Genomic DNA, 23,029 nt, shown 5'->3' with positions numbered 1-23,029 from the left:
TTTGGTTTTTTACCTTACCACAATGAATTTTAAATGAAACAACTCCGATGCAGTTGAAGTGCAGACTTTCAGCTTTAATTCAGTGGGGTGAACAAAACGATTGCATAAAATGTGAGCCAACTAAAGCATTTTTTAACACAATCCTTTCATTTCAAGGGCTTAAAAGTAATTGGACAAATTAAATAACTGGAAATAAAATGTTCATTTCTAATACAGTAATCCCTCGTTTATCACGGGAGATAGGTTCCAAGGCCGGCCGCAATAACTGAATTTCCATGAAGTAGGGACACCATATTTATTTAATTATTTAACGTGTATTTGGACGTTTTTAAACCCTCCCTGTACTGTTTACAACCCACCCTTTACTCTATTAATAACAGGGACCTACCTAACATTTCCTGGGGCACCTCTTCCATGGTTTCCGAAGGTGTATCCGTAATAGTAGTAGGAACTGGCTCTTTTTTGCAAGGCTGCAAAAACATTGTGATTGGCAGTTGCTGCCGCTGCTTCTTTTTCCGGTCGAAGAGCAGCTTTTAGGTGGTCATGACTTTGTCGACCTTGTTGCAAAATTGGACTGATCGCCACAGCTGCGAACGTTCTCCCTTCCTTCAACATATCCAGAAGTTTCACCTTCTCAGCGATCGTCATCATTATTCGTTGGCGTTTAGGCTCAGCACCAGCCTTGGAAGAAGGAGCACGTTTGGGAGCCATTGAAGGGGGTGAAAATTGAAGTGAAGTTCAACACAAAGAAACCACAAAAAAATCACACACAGTACAGTGTAAAGTAAACCGCTTGGCGAGAAAGCTTGAAGCGAAATGGCCGTGACAGAGAGACAAGGGGAGATGATGTGGGATCTGGGCATCAGTCAAAGCACCAATCACGGGCCCGATTAGAAAGCGGGAAGCTGTGATTTGTCGTCTCCCTCCCATGTACCAATCGCAGCCCATGTTACAACACACTTAGTCACCGAACTTGTTTTTGTTGTTCTTAGACTAGGAAATACTACTACTATATTTAAAAACCTGCAAAGTCGTGAATCCGCAAAAAGTGAACCGCGAAGTAGCGAGGGATTACTGTACTTGGTTGAAAACCCTTTGCTGGCAATGACGGCCTGAAGTCTTGAACTCATGGACATCACCAGATGCTGGGTTTCCTCCTTTTTAATGCTCTGCCAGTCCTTTACTGCAGTGGCTTTCAGTTGCCATTTGTTTGTGGGCCTTTCTGTCCAAAGTTTCATCTTCAACAAGTGAAATGCATGCTCAATTGGGTTAAGATCAGGTGACTGACTTGGCCATTCAAGAATTGTCCGCTTCTTTGCTTTAATAAACTCCTGGGTTGCTTTGACTGTATGTTTTGGGTCATTGTCCATCTGTATCATGAAACGCCACCCAATCAATTTGACTGCATTTAGCTGGATTTGAGCAGACAGTATGTCTCTGAACACCTCAGAATTCATTCGGCTGCTTCTGTCCTGTGTCTCATCTATACTAATAAAAGGCAAAGCCCTCACTCACTCACTCACTAATTCTCCAACTTCCCGTGTGAGTGGAAGGCTGAAATTTGGCAGGTTCATTCCTTACAGCTTCCTTACAAAAGTTGGGCAGGTTTCATTTCGAAATTCTACACGTAATGGTCATAACTGGAAGCTGTTTTTCTTCATTTACTGTAATGGAGTTGAGCTCGAAAGCCGTGGGGGGCGGAGTTTCGTGTGACATCATCACGACTCCTACGTAATCACGCAGTACGTGGAAAACCAGGAAGAGCTCCAAAAAGCGCTGACGAAAACATGCATTATATAATTGAGAAGGCATCGAAACAATAAGAAGTGAGCGAGTGACATATACAACCATATTCATGAGTGCTGCTACTTCGGAAACAAAGCACGGTGTAAACCTAAAGTTTAAATTAAGTTCTTAGACAGGCTGCCGTTTGTAATTTAGTGCCTGCCCATATAAAGCCGTCCGTCAGCGGCAATCCAATAGAAACACTGCTGCTAAATATTCACTGGTGACGGACTGTGCTTATGCAGAGGAAAATGATCAGGGTGGTGTTTGGCACAAACTCGGCGAAACTGTGAGAGAAAGTTTTAAGTGTCTTAGCTAACATTAAATACAGCCGTGGACATGGCACCAGCACAGCTAGGAAACTTCCATGCATGTAAACCGAGCGGCTCATGTGAACTGACGCAGTGCACAGACAAAAAGCAACAGTTCAAAAGAGTGCTGAACAAAAAACGAATTACACAATTGAAAAGGCAGCAAAAATATGAAGCGTCTGATACATACAAGCATATTCATAAGTGCAGCTACTGCGAAACAAAGCACACGGTGGAAAAAGTCAATGTCCCGCTAAAGGAAGACAGTGTAAAAAAAAACCCGTGCATGCAGTGTGTCAGGTCTCAGATAAAGAAGAAGACGAGCTGTTTATTGATGCAGTAAGAAACGAATCGATGAATGAAACCTGTTATCTTTACAACGATTGACAAACACGGAATGTAACTTGAACACAACACATCCTACAAATACGAACCTGATTGAAAGAAATAATGATAATCAAATCCTTGATGACAGCAACACTCAGTAACACTCACAAAACAAATACTGTATATTGACAATCCTGTTACGTTATTTTTAAAATGTTCCCTTTTTCATAACTTCTTTAACACACTACTTCTCCGCTGCGATACGCGGGTATATCTACATACTCGAATAATGGATACTTTATTCGCCATCAATGATTGTTTTGGTAAAGCCAAAAAGTAAGAGCGAGGGGAGTGTCACTTATTGAGGCACGCAGGCAAAACCACAATAGCACGTGAGCTTGATGTACTGTAGTGCGCGGCAACTCGATCTGAATTGCGCGATCATATTCGAAAAAGTATATCTTTTCAAGTTCTATTTAGTCCATATGTGTCAAATTCAAGGGCCGTGGGCCACATCCGGCCCGGCGTGTAATTGTATCCGGCCCGCGAGATCATTTTATATACTGTATTATTGTTATTAATGGCCCGGGCATATGAAGCGCTGGTAACACAATAAACTACAGATCCCATAATGCAGCGCTTCAGCTGCCTTGCCGAACACTTACGCGTTAATCAAGTCTAGCTTATGATGCTGCAAGTTATTGCGAAGCTAGCTCACACGATGCCGAAGAGAAAAGTTGATTCTGAAAATAGAGCCTTTAAAAACCGATGGAAGGCTAAGTATATGTTTACTGGCATTGCCGGTAAACCCGTGTGTCTCATTTGTGGAGCTAATGTGGCTGTAATTACAGAATTTAATCTAAGACGGCACTATGAGACAAAACATCAAGATAACCTGAAAGACCTGAATGCAATGCACAAGATACAGAAAGCAGAAGAGTTAAATAAGAATCTGACACTTTTTACCCATGCAAAATCACAAAGTGATTTCAAGTGAAGCTACTTTTAAGGGAGAAACAAATGCACCAGTGCAACTTGCCCCACTTTCCCTTTTGCCAAGTAATCTTGAACCAAATCAGCACAACGGTGTTCCCAGATACGCATTTTGCTGATAAACTGAGCGCACTGCACACTGAGTTCGCAAAGAATTTTGAGTTGTTTCGCAACCCATTTGCCGTCGATGTGGAAACTGCACCTGTGCAGATTCAGATGGAGGTGATTGAGCTGCAGTGTAATGGCACACTGAAGGCAAAGTACGATACTGCAGGGCCCACACAGTTTATTCACTCCATTCCCGCAGAAATGCTCCAGCTCCGTCTACATGCGGCTCGAACCTTGTGCATGTTTGGTAGCACATATCTGTGGGAGAAGCTCTTCTCAGTCATGAAGACTAACAAAACAACACACAGGAGTCGCCTCACTGATGAGCACCTGCAGTCCATCCTGAGAATCTCCACAACACAGAATCTCACACCAAACATAAACAAACTTGTTGCCAAAAAAGATGCCAGGCGTCCAGCTCTGATAAAATGACATAAGAGCAAAGACAACTGAATGATTTGATTTGTTATTGCTGAAAAGAACAAATTTTATTTATATTTCCAGGTTTTGTTATGCAACATGTTCATATATGAATTTGTATAATTTTGACAGGATATATTTTTATGGAGAGCAAAATATTATAAGTCATTTAAGGTTTAAGTTGATTTATTCAGGAATAATATTCCTCTCTGTTTTTATTCATATTTATGTTCAAAAAAGTTAAGTTTTAAAAGTGTTAAAGTTTTAAAAGTTTGGTTTTAGTGTGTTCAATAAATGTTTATCCTCTTCGGCCTGCGACCTAAAGTGTGTTTTGGATTTTGGCCCCCTGTGCAATTGAGTTTGACACCCCTGATTTAGTCGACACAAATATCTTTGGTTGGAATGTAAGGCGAATTTACTCTTTACATTTGTATGGTGAAGAAAAATTCATGCAATAATGCCTACATTTAACTTGCATTCCTACCAAAGATATTTCTGTCGACTAAATAAAAATTCCTTCTACATAAAATTTAAATAGAACTTGAGCAGATGCGATAGTTCATAATATCCACGCAGACTTGCACATAAGAGCGGGAGTCATCCGTTTTAACAGCATATTGCACTGATACGAAGTAGCCTGCCCATTTAATTATTTAGGAATGGATAAATAAGTTAAGATTTTGTACAAATAATGTTTTTCATTTTTCTTCCTCGATGGATTCTGGCACCCCCAGCAACAGCTGCTCGTACCCCAAAGAGTGTATATGTGTGTGTGTATATATGTAGATATGTATGTATATGTATATATATATATGTTAACGTGTATGTGTGTAAAATAAATATATATATATATATATATATATATATATATATATACACACACACATACATACAGTAATCCCTCCTCGATCGCAGGGGTTGCGTTCCAGAACCCCGATAGATGAAAATCATAAAGTAGAAACCATATGTTTGTATGGTTATTTTTATATATTTTAAGCCCTTATAAACTCTCCCACACTGTTAACATTATTAGAGCCCTCTAGACATGAAATAACACCCTTTAGTCAAAAGTTTAAACTGTGCTCCATGACAAGACAGAGATGACAGTTCTTTCTCACAATTAAAAGAATGCAAATATATCTTCTTCTTTTCAGGAGCAGAGAATTTCAGAGAGAGAGAGAGATCGCTCGCAAAGAAAAGCAAACAATCAAAAAATCAATACGTGTGCTTTTAAGTTTGCCGCGGCATTTTTTAGAGGAGCGTCAGTATCTTCTAAGCAAACAGCCTCTGTGCAAACAGCCCTCTGCTCACATCTCCTCTGTCAGGCGCAGAGAACGCCAGAGAGAGAGAGAGAGAGAGATTAAAGCAAACAATCAAAAAATCAGTAAGTGTGTTTTTGGAAGCACCGCGATAAAGCGGCCGGCATTTCTTAGAGGTGCGTCAGATCCACTAGGCAAACAGCTTCTGTGCAAACGGCACCTCTGCTCACACCCCCTCCGTCAGGCGCAGAGAATGTCAGAGAGGGTGAGAGAGAGGCAGAGACAAGCAAACAATCGAGTACCGCACGGGAAGCATATCTTATAGCATTGAGGATTTTTAGTTAATATGTAATGCATGCACTGATTGGGTAGCTTCTAAGCCATCCGCCAATAGCGTCCCTTATATAAAATCAACTGGGCAAACAAACTGAGGAAGCATGTACCATAAATTAAAAGACCCATTGTCCGCAGAAATCCATGAACCAGCAAAAATCTGTGATATATATTTAGATATGCTTACATTTAAAATCCGCGATAGAGTGAAGCCGCGAAAAACGAAGCGCGATATAGCGAGGGATTACTGTATATAAATTTTTTTTATATATATATCTATACTAATAAAAGGCAAAGCCCTCACTCACTCACTCACTCACTCACTCATCACTAATTCTCCAACTTCCCGTGTGGGTGGAAGGCTGAAATTTGGCAGGTTCATTCCTTACAGCTTCCTTACAAAAGTTGGGCAGGTTTTATATCGAATTCTACGCGTAATGGTCATAACTGGAAGCAGTTTTTCACCATTTACTGTAATGGAGATGAGCTTCAATGCCGTGGGGGCGGAGTTTCGTGTGACATCATCACGCCTCCCACGTAATCACGCAGTACATAGAAAACCAGGAAGACCTCCAAAAAGCGCTTAAGAAAACATGCATTATATAATTGAGAAGGCAGCTAAACAATAAGAAGCGGCGAGTGACATATACAACCATATTCATGAGTTCTGCTACTGGAAACAAAGCACGATGTAAACCTACACTTTAAATTAAGTTCATAGACAGGCTGCCGCTGGCGTTTGTAATTTAGTGCCCACCCATATAAGGCCGTCTGTCAGCGGCAATCCAATAGCAAACTGCCACGGTAAATATTCATGGGTGAAGGACTGTGCTTATGGAGAGGAAGATGAGATGGTCAGGGTGGTGTTTGACACAAACTCAGAAACTGCGAGAGAAAGTTTTAAGTGCCAGGACTAAGGTAACATTAAATACAGCCATGGACATAGCACGAGATGGCACCAGCACAGCTGGGAACCTTCGATGCATGTACACCGAGTGGCTCACGTGAACTGACGCAGTGCACAGATAAGAAGCAACAGTTCCAAAGAGCTGAACAAAACTGAATTACACAATTGAAAAGGCAGCAAAAATATGAAGCGCCTGATAAGCATATTCATAAATCCAGCTACTGCGGAAACAAAACACACGGTGGAAAAAGTCAATGTCCCGCTAAAGGAAGACAGTGTAAAAAAACCCGTGCATGCAGTGTGTCAGGTCTCAGATAAAGAAGACGACGAGCTGTTTATTGATGCAGTAAGAAACGAATCGATGAATGAAACCTGTCATCTTTACAACGATTGACAAACACGGAATGTAATTTGAACACAACACATCCTACAAATACGAACCTGATTGAAAGAAATAATGATAATCAAATCCTTGATGACAGCAACTCTCAGTAACACTCACAAAACAAATACTGTATATTGACAGTCATGTTACGTTATTTTTAAAATGTTCCCTTTTCTTTTCTACCTTTTTAACACACTACTTCTCCATGCGATACGCGGGTATATATATATATATATATATATATATATATATATATATATATATATATATATATATATATATATATATATATATATATATATATACCGATCTACATACTCGAATAATGGATACTTTATCCGCCATCAATGATTGTTTTGGTAAAGCCATACTCAGTGTATTCATTAGATGAACGGTAAAAAATAAGAGCGAGGGAGGATGACTCATTGAGGCATGCAGGCTGTAGTCGCGTCAACTCTATCTGAATTTGCGATCACATTTGAAAAATATATCTTTTCAAGTTCTATTTAGTCCATATGTGTCAAACTCAAGGGGCAGGGCCACATCCGCCCGTGTGTAATTATATCCGCCCGAGATCATTTTATATACTGTATTATTGTTATTAATGGCCCAGGTATATGAAGCGCTGGTAACACAATAAACTACAGATCCCATAATGCAGCGCTTCAGCTGCCTTGCCGAACACTAACCGCGTTAATCAAGTCTACCTTATGATGCTGCAAGTTATTGCGAAGCTAGAGTTATTGCGCACTGAGTTTGCACGGCGCTTTGGTGACTTTGAAGAACAAAAAAAGTCCGTCTACATGCGGCTCGAACCTTGTGCATGCTTGGTAGCACATATCTGTGTGAGAAGCTCTTCTCAGTGATAAAGACTAACAAAACAGCACACAGGAGTCGCCTCACTGATGAGCACCTGCAATCCATCCTGAGAATCTCCACAACACAGAACCTCACACCAAACAGAAACGAACTTGTGGCCAAAAAAAGATGCCAGGCGTCCAGCTCTAAAATGACATATGAGCAAAGACAACTGAATGATTTGATTTGTTATTGCACGTAAGAGCGGGAGTCAACCGTTTTAACAAACAGCGTATTGCACTGATACGAAATAGCTGTGTGTGTATGATATGTATATATATATATATATATGTATTTGTGTGTATGTATGTGTGTGTACGTTTGTGTGTGTATATATGTGTGTGTATATATGTAGATATATATATGTATGTATATATGTGTATATGTATAGATATGTATGTATATATATATATATATATATATATATATATATATATATATATATATATATATATATATATATATATATATATATATATATATATATATATATATATATATATATGTATATATATATATATATATATATATGTTTATGTGTGTGTGTGTAAATGACAACAACACTCATCACTCACAACAGTGACAAAACAATTACATTGACAATCATGTTACGTTATTTTCAAAATGTTTCCTTTTCTTTTTCATTACTTCTTTAACACACTACTTCTCCGCTGCAAAGCGCGGGTATTTTGCTAGTACATTATATAACTTGAGCATAACCTTCCTAGATGTGTACTTCACACTTAATACTGTATAACCCAACATTCTATTAGCCTTCTTAATCTCCAATGCACACTTGATGTAGATAATGACGACTGTCATTACGACAGCATTATGTATTCAAATCTAACATTTTTCTTCCTGAAGTTTGAAAATTCATCGTAATATTGGAAGCATGTGATCACATGAACTTGGTGCGGAATCCTCTTTAGTTTTTCTTGAAGTCCACAGAGAATCCCATCAGTCAATACATACTGTGTATAAGAAATATAGAATGATTAATTTGACAGGAAAGGTTACAAGTTAAGACAGTACATATCTTACTTTGAATGCACCTGCACTTTTGAGATCGACACGGTTTTGCATCATATAGTCTATGCATTTTTTGTATGTATGTAGCAAGTTTTTACATATTGTCAAATTTTGCATTAATTAAGCACAATATATTTCATACTGTATTCATTGTATTCACTTTTTTTGTACTATAGTTATTGGTCTGTGGGAGATATGCAAGTAAAAATCTTTTTCTGTGGGCACAGTGCAAAAACTTGAGCCCTAGCAACATGTGAACAGCTGAAAATAATACTAACACTCTTAATAATACAGCTATTGTAAAGTATGATTAAATCACATTTGCATGTCATTATAATAGGCCAACTGTTCAAGAAGATGGTGGAGATGTGATTTTTAAAGGATTTGAAGATGGAGTAGTGAAGTTGAAATTAGTGGGCTCTTGTACTGGATGCCCAAGTTCAACAGTGACACTGAAAAACGGAATTGAGAACATGTTACAATTCTATATTCCAGAAGTTGAGGAGGTTGAACAGGTAAGGCAATTATATATATATATATATGTATATATGTGTGTGTGTGTGTGTGTGTATGTATACAGTATATATGTGTGTATATATAATATATATATATGTGTATGTGTGTGTATATGTATGTATGTATGCACTGTATATAATATATATATACACACACACACATTTTTTTGCCCATTGGTTTTTCATATCAAACTTTTTAAGATAACTAGAAACAATGCATTTAGGTACAGTTCATCTGTGAATAGTGTCTGAAAACCAAAAAGCCAAGCTTGAGTTTTTAGCAAATATTTGTAAAATTCAAATTACAATAACACAAATGTATTTTCCTATCTCTTCCTTCTTTTAGGTTATCGAAGAACTAGATGAAATTAATATGAAAGCATTTACAAAATTGGAGAAGAAAATTCAAGAATCTTAAAAACATTGTCATGAAGTATCAGCTGACTGGTAGCTGAGTTTTGCTTACTGTTCTTTGTTAAAATCCTGCTCTGTTTTGGTTTTATACATGATTATTTGATAATGCAGTTTATTTTAAATGCGTGTCCTTTATTCTTTTTTCTTTTAATTCACTTGAATTTCAAAAATATGCTATATTGAATAATACATGAACATGCGGTTTCCTTTTTCAAAACTGTACATAATTTTTTCGGTATTTTTTTTAAGTGAACTGTCTTCAAAAATGGCATTATTGTAATGCTTTTTTTTAACATATTTTTTAGCTCAGGTCTAAAGATTAATATTGCACAGCTATATGGCAATTGTACTGCACACATCTCTGTCACATCTAGTGTTTTTAAACAGTGTATTTTTCTGCTGTGTCTTTTGTATTTGTGCTAGCAAAATACTAGATTAAACAAAATGACATAATTTGCCCTGTAAAATATAGACAATTAGGAAAATATGTTGAATGTATTGTCATAGTTTGTGCATTTAAAAAATGTTTAATGTATATATCCATGATTAGAGCAAATGTTACTATTATATTTTTAAAAATAAACTCTTACTCCAACTCATTTTTTTGCATATTGAATGCAAAGAAAAAAAGACTTTATATATTACATGTCATCCTGGATGCACTGCAAACTTTGAAGAGTAATTCTTGAAAAAATTGTTAAACTAATTTAAAGAGCCATTCATCAGGTTGTTGCATAACAGTTAAGTCAATCTTGTTCTTAAGGCATTCCTGTGGTGTCTCTTTCATTGAAATAGCAAAACACACACTAGAAGCAGAAGCATTAAACATGCACATGGGTGCCCTAAGGATAGGAGCAGTCCACCACTTTTCTCTCTGTGCACCACCTCGCTGGGCTCCATCATCCAATCCCATGGTTTCTCTTATCAGTACTATGACAACAATACATAGCTGTAACTGTCGTTCCCTCTGGATAACAACATGGTATCAGCTTGAGTCTCTGCTTGTCTTACCGATATCTCAACCTGGATGAAGGACCACCATCTACAACTCAACCTGGCAAAAACAGAGCTTTTTGTGATCCTAGCCAGCCAGTCTGTTAAACTCCCCATCTCTGTATCTCTTGGTTCATTGTTGCCAACACCTGAAAGATCAGTTCCCAACCTTGGGCTGGTGACTGATGAGCAGCTATCTTTTTCTCGCCACATTTCTACTGTTTCTCATTCATGCAGGTTTACACTGTACAACACCGTCAAGATCAGAACTTTATATGACAGAGTATGCAGCACAACTTTTGGTCCAGGCATTGGTCTTGTCTCATCTAGACTACTGCAACTTGCTCCTGGCAGGAGTACTCTCATGTGCAATCAAGCCACTGCAGATAATCCAGAATGCAGCAGCCCATCTTGTATTCAACCAGCCACGACGGGCACATGGCACTCCTCTACAGGATGCTACATTGGCTCCCTGTAGCAGCAAGCATTGAGTTCAAGTCTCTGGTACTTGCCTGCAGAGTAGTCAATGGGTCATCGCCTGTGTATATGGAGACACTGGTGAGGTGCTACACTCCTCCTCGACCACTCAGGTCAGCCAGGGAACAGCGTCTGGTGATGTCACCTCTGCATGGTATCAAGTCTCAATCCAGACTCTTTTCCTGTGTAGTTCCTAGCTGGTGGAACGGGCTGCCCAACTCCATCCAACCTGCTGATGCCATCATTGTATAGTGCTCAAAAGAATTAAAGGAACACTTTTTAATCAGAGTATAGCATAAAGTCAATGAAACTTATGGGATATTAATCTGGTCAGTTAAGTAGCAGAGGGGGTTGTTAATCAGTTTCAGCTGCTGTGGTGTTAATGAAATTAACAACAGATGCACTAGAGGGGCAACAATGAGATGACCCCCAAAACAGGAATGGTTTAACAGGTGGAGGCCACTGACATTTTCCCCTCCTCATCTTTTCTGACTGTTTCTTCACTAGTTTCACATTTGGCTACAGTCAGTGTCACTACTGGTAGCATGAGGCGATACCTGGACCCTACAGAGGTTGCACAGGTAGTCCAACTTCTCCAGGATGGCACATCAATACGTGTCATTGCCAGAAGGTTTGCTGTGTCTCCCTGCACAGTCTCAAGGGCATGGAGGAGATTCTAGGAGACAAGCAGTTACTGTAGGAGAGCTGGAGAGGGCCATAGAAGGTCCATAACCCATCAGCAGGACCACTATCTGCTCCTTTGGGCAAGGAGGAACAGGATGAGCGCTGCCAGAGCCCTACAAAATGACCTCCAGCAAGCCACTGGTGTGAATGTTTCTGACCAAACAACCAAAAAGACTTCATGAGGGTGACCCAAGGGCCCCATGTCCTCTAGTGGGCCCTGAGCTCACTGCCCAGCAGCATGCAGCTCGATTGGCATTCGCCATAGAATACCAGAATTGGCAGATGCACCACTGGTGCCCTGTGCTTTTTACAGATGAGAGCAGGTTCACCCTGAGCACGTGACAGAAGTGAAAGGGTCTGGAGAAGCCATGGAGAACATTATGCTGGCTGTAACATCATTCATTATGAGCAGTTTAGTGGTGGGTTAATGATTATCTGGAGAGGCATATCCATGGAGGGTCACACAGACCGCTACAGGCTTGACAAAGGCACCTTGGCTGCCATTAGGTATCAGGATGAAATCCTTGGACCCATTGTCAGACCCTATGCTGGTACAGTGGCTCCTGGTGCACGACAATTCCTGGCCTCATGTGGTGAGAGTATGCAGGCAGTTCCTGGAGGATGAAGGAATTGATACCATTGACTGGCCACCACACTTTCCTGACCTAAATCCAATAGAACACCTCTGGGACATTATGTTTTGGTCCATCTAATGCCACCAGGTTGCACCTCAGACTGTCCAGGAGCTCAGTGATGCCCTGGTCCAGATCTGGGAGGAGATCCCCCACAACACCATCTGTCATCTCATTAGAAGCATGCACCGATGTTGTCAGGCATGTATACAAGAACACAGGGGCCATACAAAGTGCTGCGTACAATTTTGAGTTGCTGCAATAAAATTTTGGCAAAATGGACTAGCCTGCCACATAATTTTTTCACTCTGATTTTTGGGGCGCCTTTGAATTCAGGGCTCTGTAGGTTGATCATTTTCATTTCCATCAAACGGTGTGGCATCCTTTCGTTCCTAACACATTACCCAGTCTATATCAGTATAGATATCCAGGAGGATTTCTTTTTCCCATTGAGATCTGATGTGTTTTCAAAGTGTTCCTTTAATTTTTTTGAGCAGTTTATTTAAGAAGCAATTGAAGACCCATCTGTTCTGTAAATATCTGTCAAATTGAAAAGAGGAAAAAAAAAACTTTAAAATATTTTTATTGTTGGTTAATTTGTTGTTTAAGGTTAATTGCTGTATTGATTGTAATCTCTGATTATAAATTAGTTATTGAATTTCTTCACTTGTGGCAATCAACTTATTTTGCCTGTCCTATCACACTTGCTTAACAAACAGGCCATAGCCCAATGTTACTCGATTATGTTTACCTCTTTTGTAAGTCACTTGGGATAAAAGCATCTGCCAAGAAAATAAATGTACCTTATATACTCGTGTTTAAGTTCTCCTGTGGATAAGTTGGAGTTTGATTTTTACCATATAATTTCTGGTATTTTATAATGTTGGTCGTATAAGTCGAATGCAGAAAACTTGCGCTATTGGTCTAAGATTATGATATGCTAACACCCACCTGAGAGAGTAACCACGGAGCACACTGCCTTTTTTTTTTATGTATTGTGCCTATGTGACCACACAGTAATCACCAAACTATTCCGAAGCGACATTTGCACTGTTTTGTGTTTTTTGTATCTCACACCATCATAAGAGCATCCCTTTTTCGACGATGGAGTGTTCGATCAGAGGAAAATATTAAGCTGGTTTTAAATTAAAAGTCAGTGAAGCGGACAAATAAATTGGTAACTGCTCTGCTGGAACAAAATTCAATGTGTCTGAGAAACTGGTGTGAGTTTGGAGGAAGCAAGAAGATGTATAAGTTAGGGTCTGATTTTATGATCAATTTTTTGGGTTTCAAGACCTGACTTATACGCGAGTATATACGGTAAATGTAATTACAATACATAATCCTTAGAGAAAGATACAGGTCTGTTCAAAGAAACAGTAAAACAAAGCAGGTCCAAAATGATTAACCTAAACCAAACCCAACAGTATCTGTCCATTAACAGCATTATTGAACTATAACCAGTTGACAACAGAGGAGAGGAAAACAAAAACTTCCTGGAGAAACTAAACCTCTCTAGGGGTCTGTGGTCATTTGTACCAGGCAACATCAACAGTCCTGGACATGTAGCCCAAATAGCTGCCCACCCCCTTCTAGGCAATCTACAATACATCTTTCCATCCTTTGATGCCAAGGCTGGCAGCATCTCAGGTGTCGTTCCAATGGGCAGAAAAACAGTTTGGAAGTACATTAGAACAGTGGTACCCAGTACAACTGCAGGATATCAAGAAGAGAAACAGAATAGAGAAGGATTAACAATGCGTCATGGTTATTGTAATACTTATACGAGGTGTGGCAGAAAAGTAATGAGACTGATTTTTTATTTACCAAAGTTTTTATTTTTTTCAAACATCAATGTTATCCCCTTCAAAGTAGTTCCTTTTGGCAGCTACACACCGATGGAGACGTTGTTCCCACTGTTGGTAGCAGCACTGGAAGTCTTCAACTGGTATGGTCTTCAGCATGTCCGTTACACTCTTTTGGATGTTTTCTAAAGTCCCGAAATGACGTCCTTTGAGGACATTTTTCATTTTAGGAAAAAGGTGTGTGAATAAGGGGGCTGGGGAACCACAGGAATGCCTTTTGAGGTCAAAAATTCTGTTATGGAGAGGGCAGTGTGACATGGGGCGTTGTCATGATGGAGCATCCATTTGTCTGCAATGTCTGGTCTCACCCTTTTTCTGAGCCTTTCAAGGACGTCTTTATAAAAAACTTGGTTGACAGTTTGTCCTGGAGGAACAAATTCTTTGTGGACGATCCCCCTTTTGTGACACACAACCAAAAACAAACTTCGCTAATAGCAGTCACAAAAATCACGTAGTTAACGGAAGGAGTTGAAACTCGCACTGAGCTATGGGAGGGTACTGACACACGTGCTCTATCAAGGACAACAGCGCAGCGTTGCCAGATCGCTTGCAGTGTTGCCAGTCTCATTACTTTTCTGCCACACCTCGTACTTTTGTGCAAATGCCTAAAAAACAGAGATTCAATATGCACAGGTAATCTGCAGCTCTAACTGAGCTTGTCTAAAGCAGAGAGTCTTCAGCCTGAATTTAAAAACTGGGACCAAAGGGACACCACTTATATAAGCACACTGATCATTTCACAGATTTGGGGGCCTCTAACTAAAAGCTTGCCCTCACGTTGCTGTTTTATTAAGCCTTTGGATATTAAGTAGGCTGGCATCTTGAGACCTTAAAGCAAAAGTTAGTTTGGCGTTTTTCAAGTTCTTTCTTCACAAATGTGGTATGTATGCATTTGCTACTCAAAATTGTGTTCTAAAGTTAAGAAGAAGAAGACATTGCATTTATCTAGCGTATTTTTCAAGACACTTGAAGTGTTTTTCATAGAGGAGCCCTCAATGTGCAGCATTACCAGGAAGATATGACAGCAGCTATTTTGTGCCAGCGCACTCACCACACATTAGTTATTAAGTAGTGAAGGTGTGAGAAACATTAAGCGTTTTCTACAAATTTTTTTAAAAAGTGCCTGTACTGGTGCTTTGCAATGGAGCCAATGGGGCACGAAGCACCACTCTACAATAAAAGCCTTAAAATTACGTCTTATTTGAGTTTCAGTAAAAGAAAACAAGCCTTTCGTGTTTCCGACAAATGTTTATGTTAATAATCATTTTATCACATATTCCTGCTACTATTTTTCTTGTGAGAAGGAAGAATTTTCTGTTTGCTTGGGTGAGTTCTCACATTAATACCATGTGCCTTGAATAGTTAACTGTGCTTTGGTCTTTTGATTGAAAGCCATGTCCCAGATGGGTGAAAGTTTATTGCAGAAAAAGACAAATGTGGGGTGTGCACAGCCGGTCTTCTTTTAAAATGGCTGAATCTCATAATATTGGTGTTTATTTTTTTGTTTTTGATCAAAAATGACAGGTATAAGCTGTTTTACAGTGTGGTATGTAATCACAATATGTGGTAAAGAAATGGATTTGTAAGTATTTATGCTTTTATTTTCTGGTGGTGCTTTGTGCCCTATTGCCTCTGTTGCAAAGCCCTAGTGTGGGCAAGATATTTTTAAACATTTCTAGAAAACGCTTAATATTAGAACACAATTTTATGTGGGAAATGAGTATATACCATGTTTGTGAATTAATAAACTTTTGTCTTGAAAAACACCAAACTTATCCTTTAATGTGCGCTTTGTTTTCAAAGTAGTAGTAGTAGTTCAGATAGGTAAGCAGATCCTTAGCATTTAAAGCTTTATATGTAAGAAGGAGGATTTTGAAATCAGCCTTAAGTTTAACTGGAAGCCAGTGTAACAACTTGAGAGCAGGAGTTCTGTGATGCTACTTACCAGTACTTCTAATGACTTGTGCCACAAAGTTTTGAATTATGGAATTGGAATAAACTGCATATAGAATGATTTGAACAGTCTTTGAGTAACATGAGACCCACATAATTGTTTTTCTTTGATGTTATGGCCTGCTGGGGGTACACCAGCTCCCCAAACCCAATACAGACAGATGCAGCCACAAGGTCAACAACACACATGGCTCTTATTTTTCTGTGGGAAACTCTTCCCTTTCAATTCCCACTAACCAGCATGGTACCAATGCACAATAATTACAGCACTTCATCTTCTCTTTCTTTCTTTTCCTGTCTTTCTCTTCCACCTCTACTCCTCCTGGGAAGCGTCATCCCCTCTCTCCCGACTCTGGCTCCTGGTGCAGTGGCAGTGGGCTTCTTTTATCTGACACCTGAGAGTACTTCTGGTGGCCAATTAGCGTAGTCCGGAAGAACTTCTGGGTGAGGCAGAAGCCCAATAAAGTAGGGTTCCTTAGTCTCTGCAGCACCCACGCAACCCAACAGGGCTGAGCCATCAAACTTCGACACCAGACGTGCCCTGTGCGAAACTGCGGCACTGCTGCAACCCAGGGGGTTTGCCATCTAGCACTCCAGGGGAGGTAATAATAGACATAGAATTACTAGACGCCGCGTGACCACCAGTATCGTACGTCAACATCGCCAACATATTGTGAGTGGCACTGCTATGGAGTGAAGTAATGGATAAAGATGCCTCATGCATGTGCTACTTGGGATTGTACAAACCGCTGTATGCTCCAAGTCTGACCCCGGGGATTACATTTCATAGGTAAGGCTGAACAATTGTTTTGGTTATACTGTATTTGGCCATTAGAAAATCTCATTTTATAATCTTAACTTTAGCTACGCCAGGCTAAGCTAGCAAAGCCACGCATTTATGTGCTCAAGTGAGCCTCCAAACAACACTTTGGCTAAACGTATTTAGTCACTAACTATGTAGATTGTTGTTAGCTGTTAATGTTTCTCAAACTTTGAAGGTTTCCCAAAGAAATCCACCTCAGGAAGCAGTGGAAGGTAGCCCTTAGACGGGATTTTGAGAAAGCTGGCCTGTGATGTTTGCCGTGCTAGTTTGGTAACAGATGCTGTACCAGCATCATATGATCAAAGCTACCACTCACTCACATTAAAAAACAAAGGAGGTTCGATGACTCCTTCTGAGGGTCCAGTCAAGGGGGTCAAAGTAGTGGAGCGTGTTATCTGACAGTCGACATTTGGGCAAGCTGGCAGTGTATCTTTGATCAATCAGTTTGTTCGGGCTGAGATTGGTTCAGATGATGTGTTTTTTCTCAAGGAGCACATTGAGGAAACACAGTTTGAAATTGACACCCATCATTTCATGCTCATGTCTTTAGTTTTGTCTGTCTTCCACAAACTAAGGCTGCACCGTATTGCCAGACTGAACACTCTCAAATTACAGAGTGGCAACACATGGAAAAAGCTATGTAAGACAATTCTGTTTCATGGATTTTAGATCCTATCCTGTATATATTTAAGTAACCACATTGTGTGTGTGTGCGTGTGTGTGAGAGAAAGAGGGAGATTGAGATTGAGAGAGGAATGAGTGAAATGTTTTCAGAAATTATTAAGCCAACTTGTATACAATAAAATTGTTTATTTTTGTCATTGAGTGTATCATTTCACTGTTAAAAGAAAGACCAGACTGCCAGTTGCAGTCTTACTATTTTGACTTTCAGACATTGGTCAAGTTTTTGTCCCAATAATTAATAATAATAATACATTTTATTTAATAGGCACCTTTCTTAGCACTCAAGGTCACCTTACAATAAAATTAAACAACATTAGTAAAATTAAAACAAGAGAATGATAAATCAAAAAGCAATAATTAGCAAACAAACAAAGATAACTGACAGTAACAGTGCAAAATTCACAACTGGTATGCCAGTTTGAAAAGATAAGTTTTGAGGGTAGTTTTAAAATGTGTTATTGAATCGAGCAGACGAATATGAGAGGGAAGAGAATTCCTGAGTTGAGGAGCACAATGAGAGACGCTCGAGCTCCCATAGCACCGAGTCTGATGTGTGTTACAGAAAGTAGAGCTGCAGATGAGGATCTGAGTGAGCGAGAGGAGTGTAAGTCTGTAGGAGATCAGTGAGGTGTGGAGAGCTTTAAATGTTAAGAGCGGTATTTAGTATTGTATTCTGTAGTTAACAGGGAGCCAGTGAAGTTGAGAGAGATAAGGTGTAATACGTTCAGTGGATTTAGAACAACAGGTTATTATGCTGGCAGCAGAATTTTGAAGAAGTTGTAAATGATGGATGAGTTTTTGTGGGATGCCAGATAGAATAGCATTACAGTAATCTATATGTGACGTGACTCGGGCATTAACCAATACTTCAGTACTGTGTTGTGTAAGAACAGGACAAACTCTAAAAACGTTTCGGAGATGGAAGAAGGCTGTCCGAGAAATGTTATTTATATGTGAGGAATTATTTAATAATAATAATAATAATAATAATAATAATATATTATTATTATTTAATAATTGTCATTATTAATGTATAAATGGATATAAATAATTGCATGTAAACGATTCGCCAAAATCTGTTGTATATAAACGATACTGTTTTAAGCGTTATTGTTTTTTCATCAGAAAACCCAGTTTCCACGTCTACCTGTATTAGTTTAAATGACACTTTTGCCACTCGCAATATGGCTGACGTTTTGTGTCAATGCGGCGTCTATCTATATGAGGTAATGCCCTATGTCTGCTCTTTCCTCTGGTCCTTCCAGTTTATGTGTTCCAGCCATGTCTGCCACAATGTTTTGAGGTTTTTTTTGTTGTTGTTTTTGTTTCTTCTGCAAAATAAATAAGATAATCCAGAAATTAAGGTATTTGAATTGCAACTGAAAGTCACATTTATATGTGGATCTCATTTTTTACATGATTCAGGTTTTCTCAATGTTTGAACATTCAGATTTGATTTTTTGAAACTCTTGAATAAGGTACTGTCAATTTTGTCTGAATTTGTTCTATGGCATGTGCAGCACAATAGCTAATATCCAAATGTGTGCAACAACAGCGGACAACGTAATCTGTAGATCTTCTCTAATGAAGGCATTCGCCAAGTCAGTGTGGGCTTATGTGTACGATGTTGATGCTCAACCAGGCTGCGCTTCTTTGGTTATGCTTGTTCTACCTGCTATAAACCTGTCTACCCCTTTTTCACTGAATCCTGTTGTTTTCACTTTACACTGAGCCAACATCTTTCAGTGAATTTTAACAAGTTTTACTCTTTACACCCAAAGAAATCTCAATACGCCATGGAGTTCAACAGCGGTGCAATCCCACAGTGTAGTGTCCATGTTCATTTGATCTTCGCTTAAGCTAAACTACTGGCAGAGCGCAGCGCAGTGCGTCTTCGAACTAACCATAAACCATCATGAACTTGTTGTATTGTGTCAGCTTCGACCTCTTGCGGTAACCGCGTAATTTTCAAATTGCTCTTCCTTCTTATTTAAAGAGGGAAATCGGCATGATCCAACTACCTATAGACCAGTAAATGTAATGTACATCACAGGTAAGTTTATGTAAGCAATCATTAAGGAAATGATTGAGCAGCACATGTCTAGATCAGGAGTGACAGCAAACCCACAACATGGGTCCTGATGGGGAAGGTCATGTTTCATTAATATGCTGGAATTCTATAAGAGAACAACAAAAATATATGTTTAGAAAGGTGCATATGATATGATTTATCTTTATTTTCAGAAGGCCTTTGATAATGTAGGCTACAGTACTACATGAAATGTTAGTGATTAAACTAAAGGTGGAATTCAGGGCACAGTCTGTAGATGAGTACAAAATTGGCTCACACACAGAAATCATAGGGTGATAGTGAGGTAAACTTTTTCATATTTAGGTGACATTAAAAGTTTTGTCCCTCAGGGTCACATGTGAAAGAGCACCTGCCTTGTCTGAAACTGACACAATACAGGATGTTTCCCACGGCAGTGGCTCTTAGTGACAGACTGTCCTGTCCTAATATGAAAAATTCCTTTCCTGTGCTTTGTAACTTTATTTCATCATACTAATAATCGCAGCTGAAAACCACTAATTATCGCTCACGCCGACCACCAGAGAACAATAAAATGCATGATACATAATCCAAACTAATTATTAGTACCGAAGAATTTAAATACTATGAGATAAAATAAATTTCAATAATGCACATGCTAACCGAAATGTAGCGGTATCGAAACAGAAATTGGCAAAAGATAGTTTTGACCAAATTCTTTGCTGCAACGTTGTGTACTGACAACTGAAACAACTTGATGACGTAATACGATATAAAATCGCAGAACCGGACAGATAATATTTAGTAGTTTAGAAAAATAATTTTAATGTCAAACAGTAACCAGTACATAAAATTTATTTCATGAAACGGCCGGCCCATAACCAGACCAGAGTCTGCGGCCCCCCAGGTATTGCCCAAATGCCCTAATGGCCATTTCGCCCCTGGCACAAACCTTATGAACTCAAGGACTGACTCCATCTGGTCCTACGGCTTTTCCTGCATGTAGGTTCCTTAGTTGTCCCCTCACTTGGCCATCTGCTGAAGTGGTAGCAGGTGTTGATGTAACAGGGATAATATGGGGGACTGGCCATTGGAGGAAGGTGGCACTGGAAAGGAAAATCTGTTAAAAAAATTGATTCGGGGTGGGGGGTGTTAGGGTTGGCTGGCCATTGGAAGAAGGTAGCAGTGGAAGGAAAATCTGTTAAAAAACTGATTCAGGATGTTAGCTTTGTCCATATCCCCTTCTACCACCAGTAACAGTATCACATCCAGAAAATGAAATAAGTGAAGTCCACTCTAAACATTCACCTGTTCACAGTAAAAATCGAATTTTACATTAAAGCGATTTAGAAAATAAAAAATAAGAAAGTTAAAAGAGCCATTCACGTGCTAAATTGTTGATAAATTAGCATGTTAAATTATGTGAAATTGTTCATGAGAACTAGTTAAGTAAGCCGAACTCTGTTTTAGACTGTGTATTTCATTATACTGAGTGGCTTATTCTCAAATTTTGATGTTATTGTTTTGTTATTGGCTATCAATGAAGCAATAAACACGGATCTGCTTAGGCAGCCTCGCGAGAGTACGTGTGCGCTTGCTCAGAGGTGGCGCATGCGCTTTTGCGATATGTGGAGATTAGTCCGAACCGGTGCAGCACGAATGTGTAGTGCGGCGGGGGTAAGCAAAGCAAAGGGTTTAAAGCTTTTAGCCTTTTTGTATATATAAATTTCCGTATATCTTGTTGTTATGTGTTCATCTTATTATTATATATTGGTGTAACGTAAAGCATAACATTCACGCAAAGTTTTGCAATGAGCACTTGCATAGTTACCGAGTGCACCTACAGGCCCGGGGCCGAAGCTCCCCCCTCCTCTCTCTTCGTAAAGAAACAAAACACCAAGGCCACTCTGCTAATCCGGAGGCGGAGTCGTTACTTGCTGTTTATTAACGACACTAGGCTGTAGAAATTAAAATGATTCTTACGTTTGTATCGCGCGCAGTAGACAATACATAAAAGAAAGAAATAAACACATTCTCGACAAAGACAAAGCGATACCCCAATGGATCAGAGAGCACGTCGTGCGACGATTTGAAGCCGGCAGTTCGTAGACATCGCAGTAAGCACGGTGTATAAGTTCACATCGGGAGACCCCGAAGCACGGTCTTCCCTCATTTCAGTCGCTGTTTTGAATAAGAATGCCGCGCTGCTACACTAAATAAGCGCCAGCTTTGAACATAGCTAAGCCGTGTAAAGTAATCTCGACCCAGACTGCACAATTCCCGGCGACTTCTGATTGGAGTTCTTGTATAGTCAAACTGCCAATTGAAAGGGATTTTTTTCTTTAACCAGGTTGATTGGAGTTGAGCAAACTTCACCCTATCCGCTGCTGCACCATGGCACAGTTTGGGGGGCAGAAAAACCCACCATGGGCTGCCCAGTTTGCAGCCACTGCAGTCTCTCAGCCGGGACAGTCCCTTGACATAAACAGCTTGCACTGTAAGTATTCCGACTTGCCTTTGTATTATTATATGTTTTGTCAACAAGCTATTCCTTACTAGGTTAAGTATGCTTATGCAGTGTGCAATATTTTTAACAATATTATTTAGCGTTTTGTTCTGGTTGGTATATATGATTTGTTTTAATGCAGTGTATGCAAATGTGAATTGAAATTGATTTACGTTTTCATTGTGTATATTCTCTTTTTGGTGTTAAGGTGTTCAATTTAAAGAAAACATGAGTTTTAACAAGGGTTCCCTGCAGTCTGGCAGGTTACGAGTAAAAATTGAGGCTTAGTAAATTACACTTTGTGGAATAATTTGTATAATTAAACTTGTTAATGGTGTAAAAATTGCTCCAATTAAATCTGTTTAATAGATTTGCCCCTAGTACTCTGATTTGTGCCCACATTAGAAAGATGTGCATGTTAAGTTATTTAGGCGCTCTACAACAGCCCGGTGTGATGGAATCCAGGCTGGATCAAGACCCCAAGGGTGTGAAGTTTGTAAGGTTCCATTTTACTTCTCCTCCCTGCCTCCACAGAAAACATACCTACCAGGGAAATGTATATACTTTAATACTCTATGAGCCTCATATGATAAATCGTGTACAGAGATTATACAGTGCATCCGGAAAGTATTCACAGCGCATCACTTTTTCCACATTTTGTTATGTTACAACCTTATTCCAAAATGGATTAAATTCATTTTTTCCTCAGAATTCT

The 23,029-nt window shown here is 39.3% G+C and overlaps 2 protein-coding genes across 5 annotated transcripts in view; both read left to right on the top strand.

The window, feature by feature from the left end:
• zgc:110319 (uncharacterized protein LOC796111 homolog) overlaps positions 1 to 10,246 on the top strand; it is a 38,513-nt gene extending 28,267 nt beyond the window's left edge. Inside the window, exons 7-8 of the mRNA XM_039737798.1 lie at positions 9,059 to 9,233; positions 9,580 to 10,246. Of these exons, the coding sequence (XP_039593732.1) occupies positions 9,059 to 9,233; positions 9,580 to 9,651 (247 nt within the window). The 3' untranslated portion in view covers positions 9,652 to 10,246. The remainder of the gene's footprint in view (positions 1 to 9,058; positions 9,234 to 9,579) is intronic.
• Positions 10,247 to 21,400: 11,154 nt separating this feature from the next.
• The window catches only part of ccar1 (cell division cycle and apoptosis regulator 1), a 78,846-nt gene continuing 77,217 nt past the window's right edge, over positions 21,401 to 23,029 (top strand). For all 4 annotated transcript variants that reach the window (XR_005630814.1, XR_005630815.1, XR_005630807.1 and 1 more), the window contains exons 1-2: positions 21,401 to 21,485; positions 22,159 to 22,305. Coding sequence is in view for 1 of the 4 variants with exons in the window: in XM_039737775.1 (XP_039593709.1) it covers positions 22,203 to 22,305 (103 nt within the window). In the remaining 3 variants the exon portion in view is untranslated. The remainder of the gene's footprint in view (positions 21,486 to 22,158; positions 22,306 to 23,029) is intronic.

Source organism: Polypterus senegalus, chromosome 1 (assembly GCF_016835505.1).
Source record: "Polypterus senegalus isolate Bchr_013 chromosome 1, ASM1683550v1, whole genome shotgun sequence".
Taxonomy (NCBI): Eukaryota; Metazoa; Chordata; class Cladistia; order Polypteriformes; family Polypteridae; genus Polypterus; species Polypterus senegalus.
Note: the sequence above shows the minus strand (reverse complement) of the source record. Positions and strands in the feature narration are given on the sequence as shown.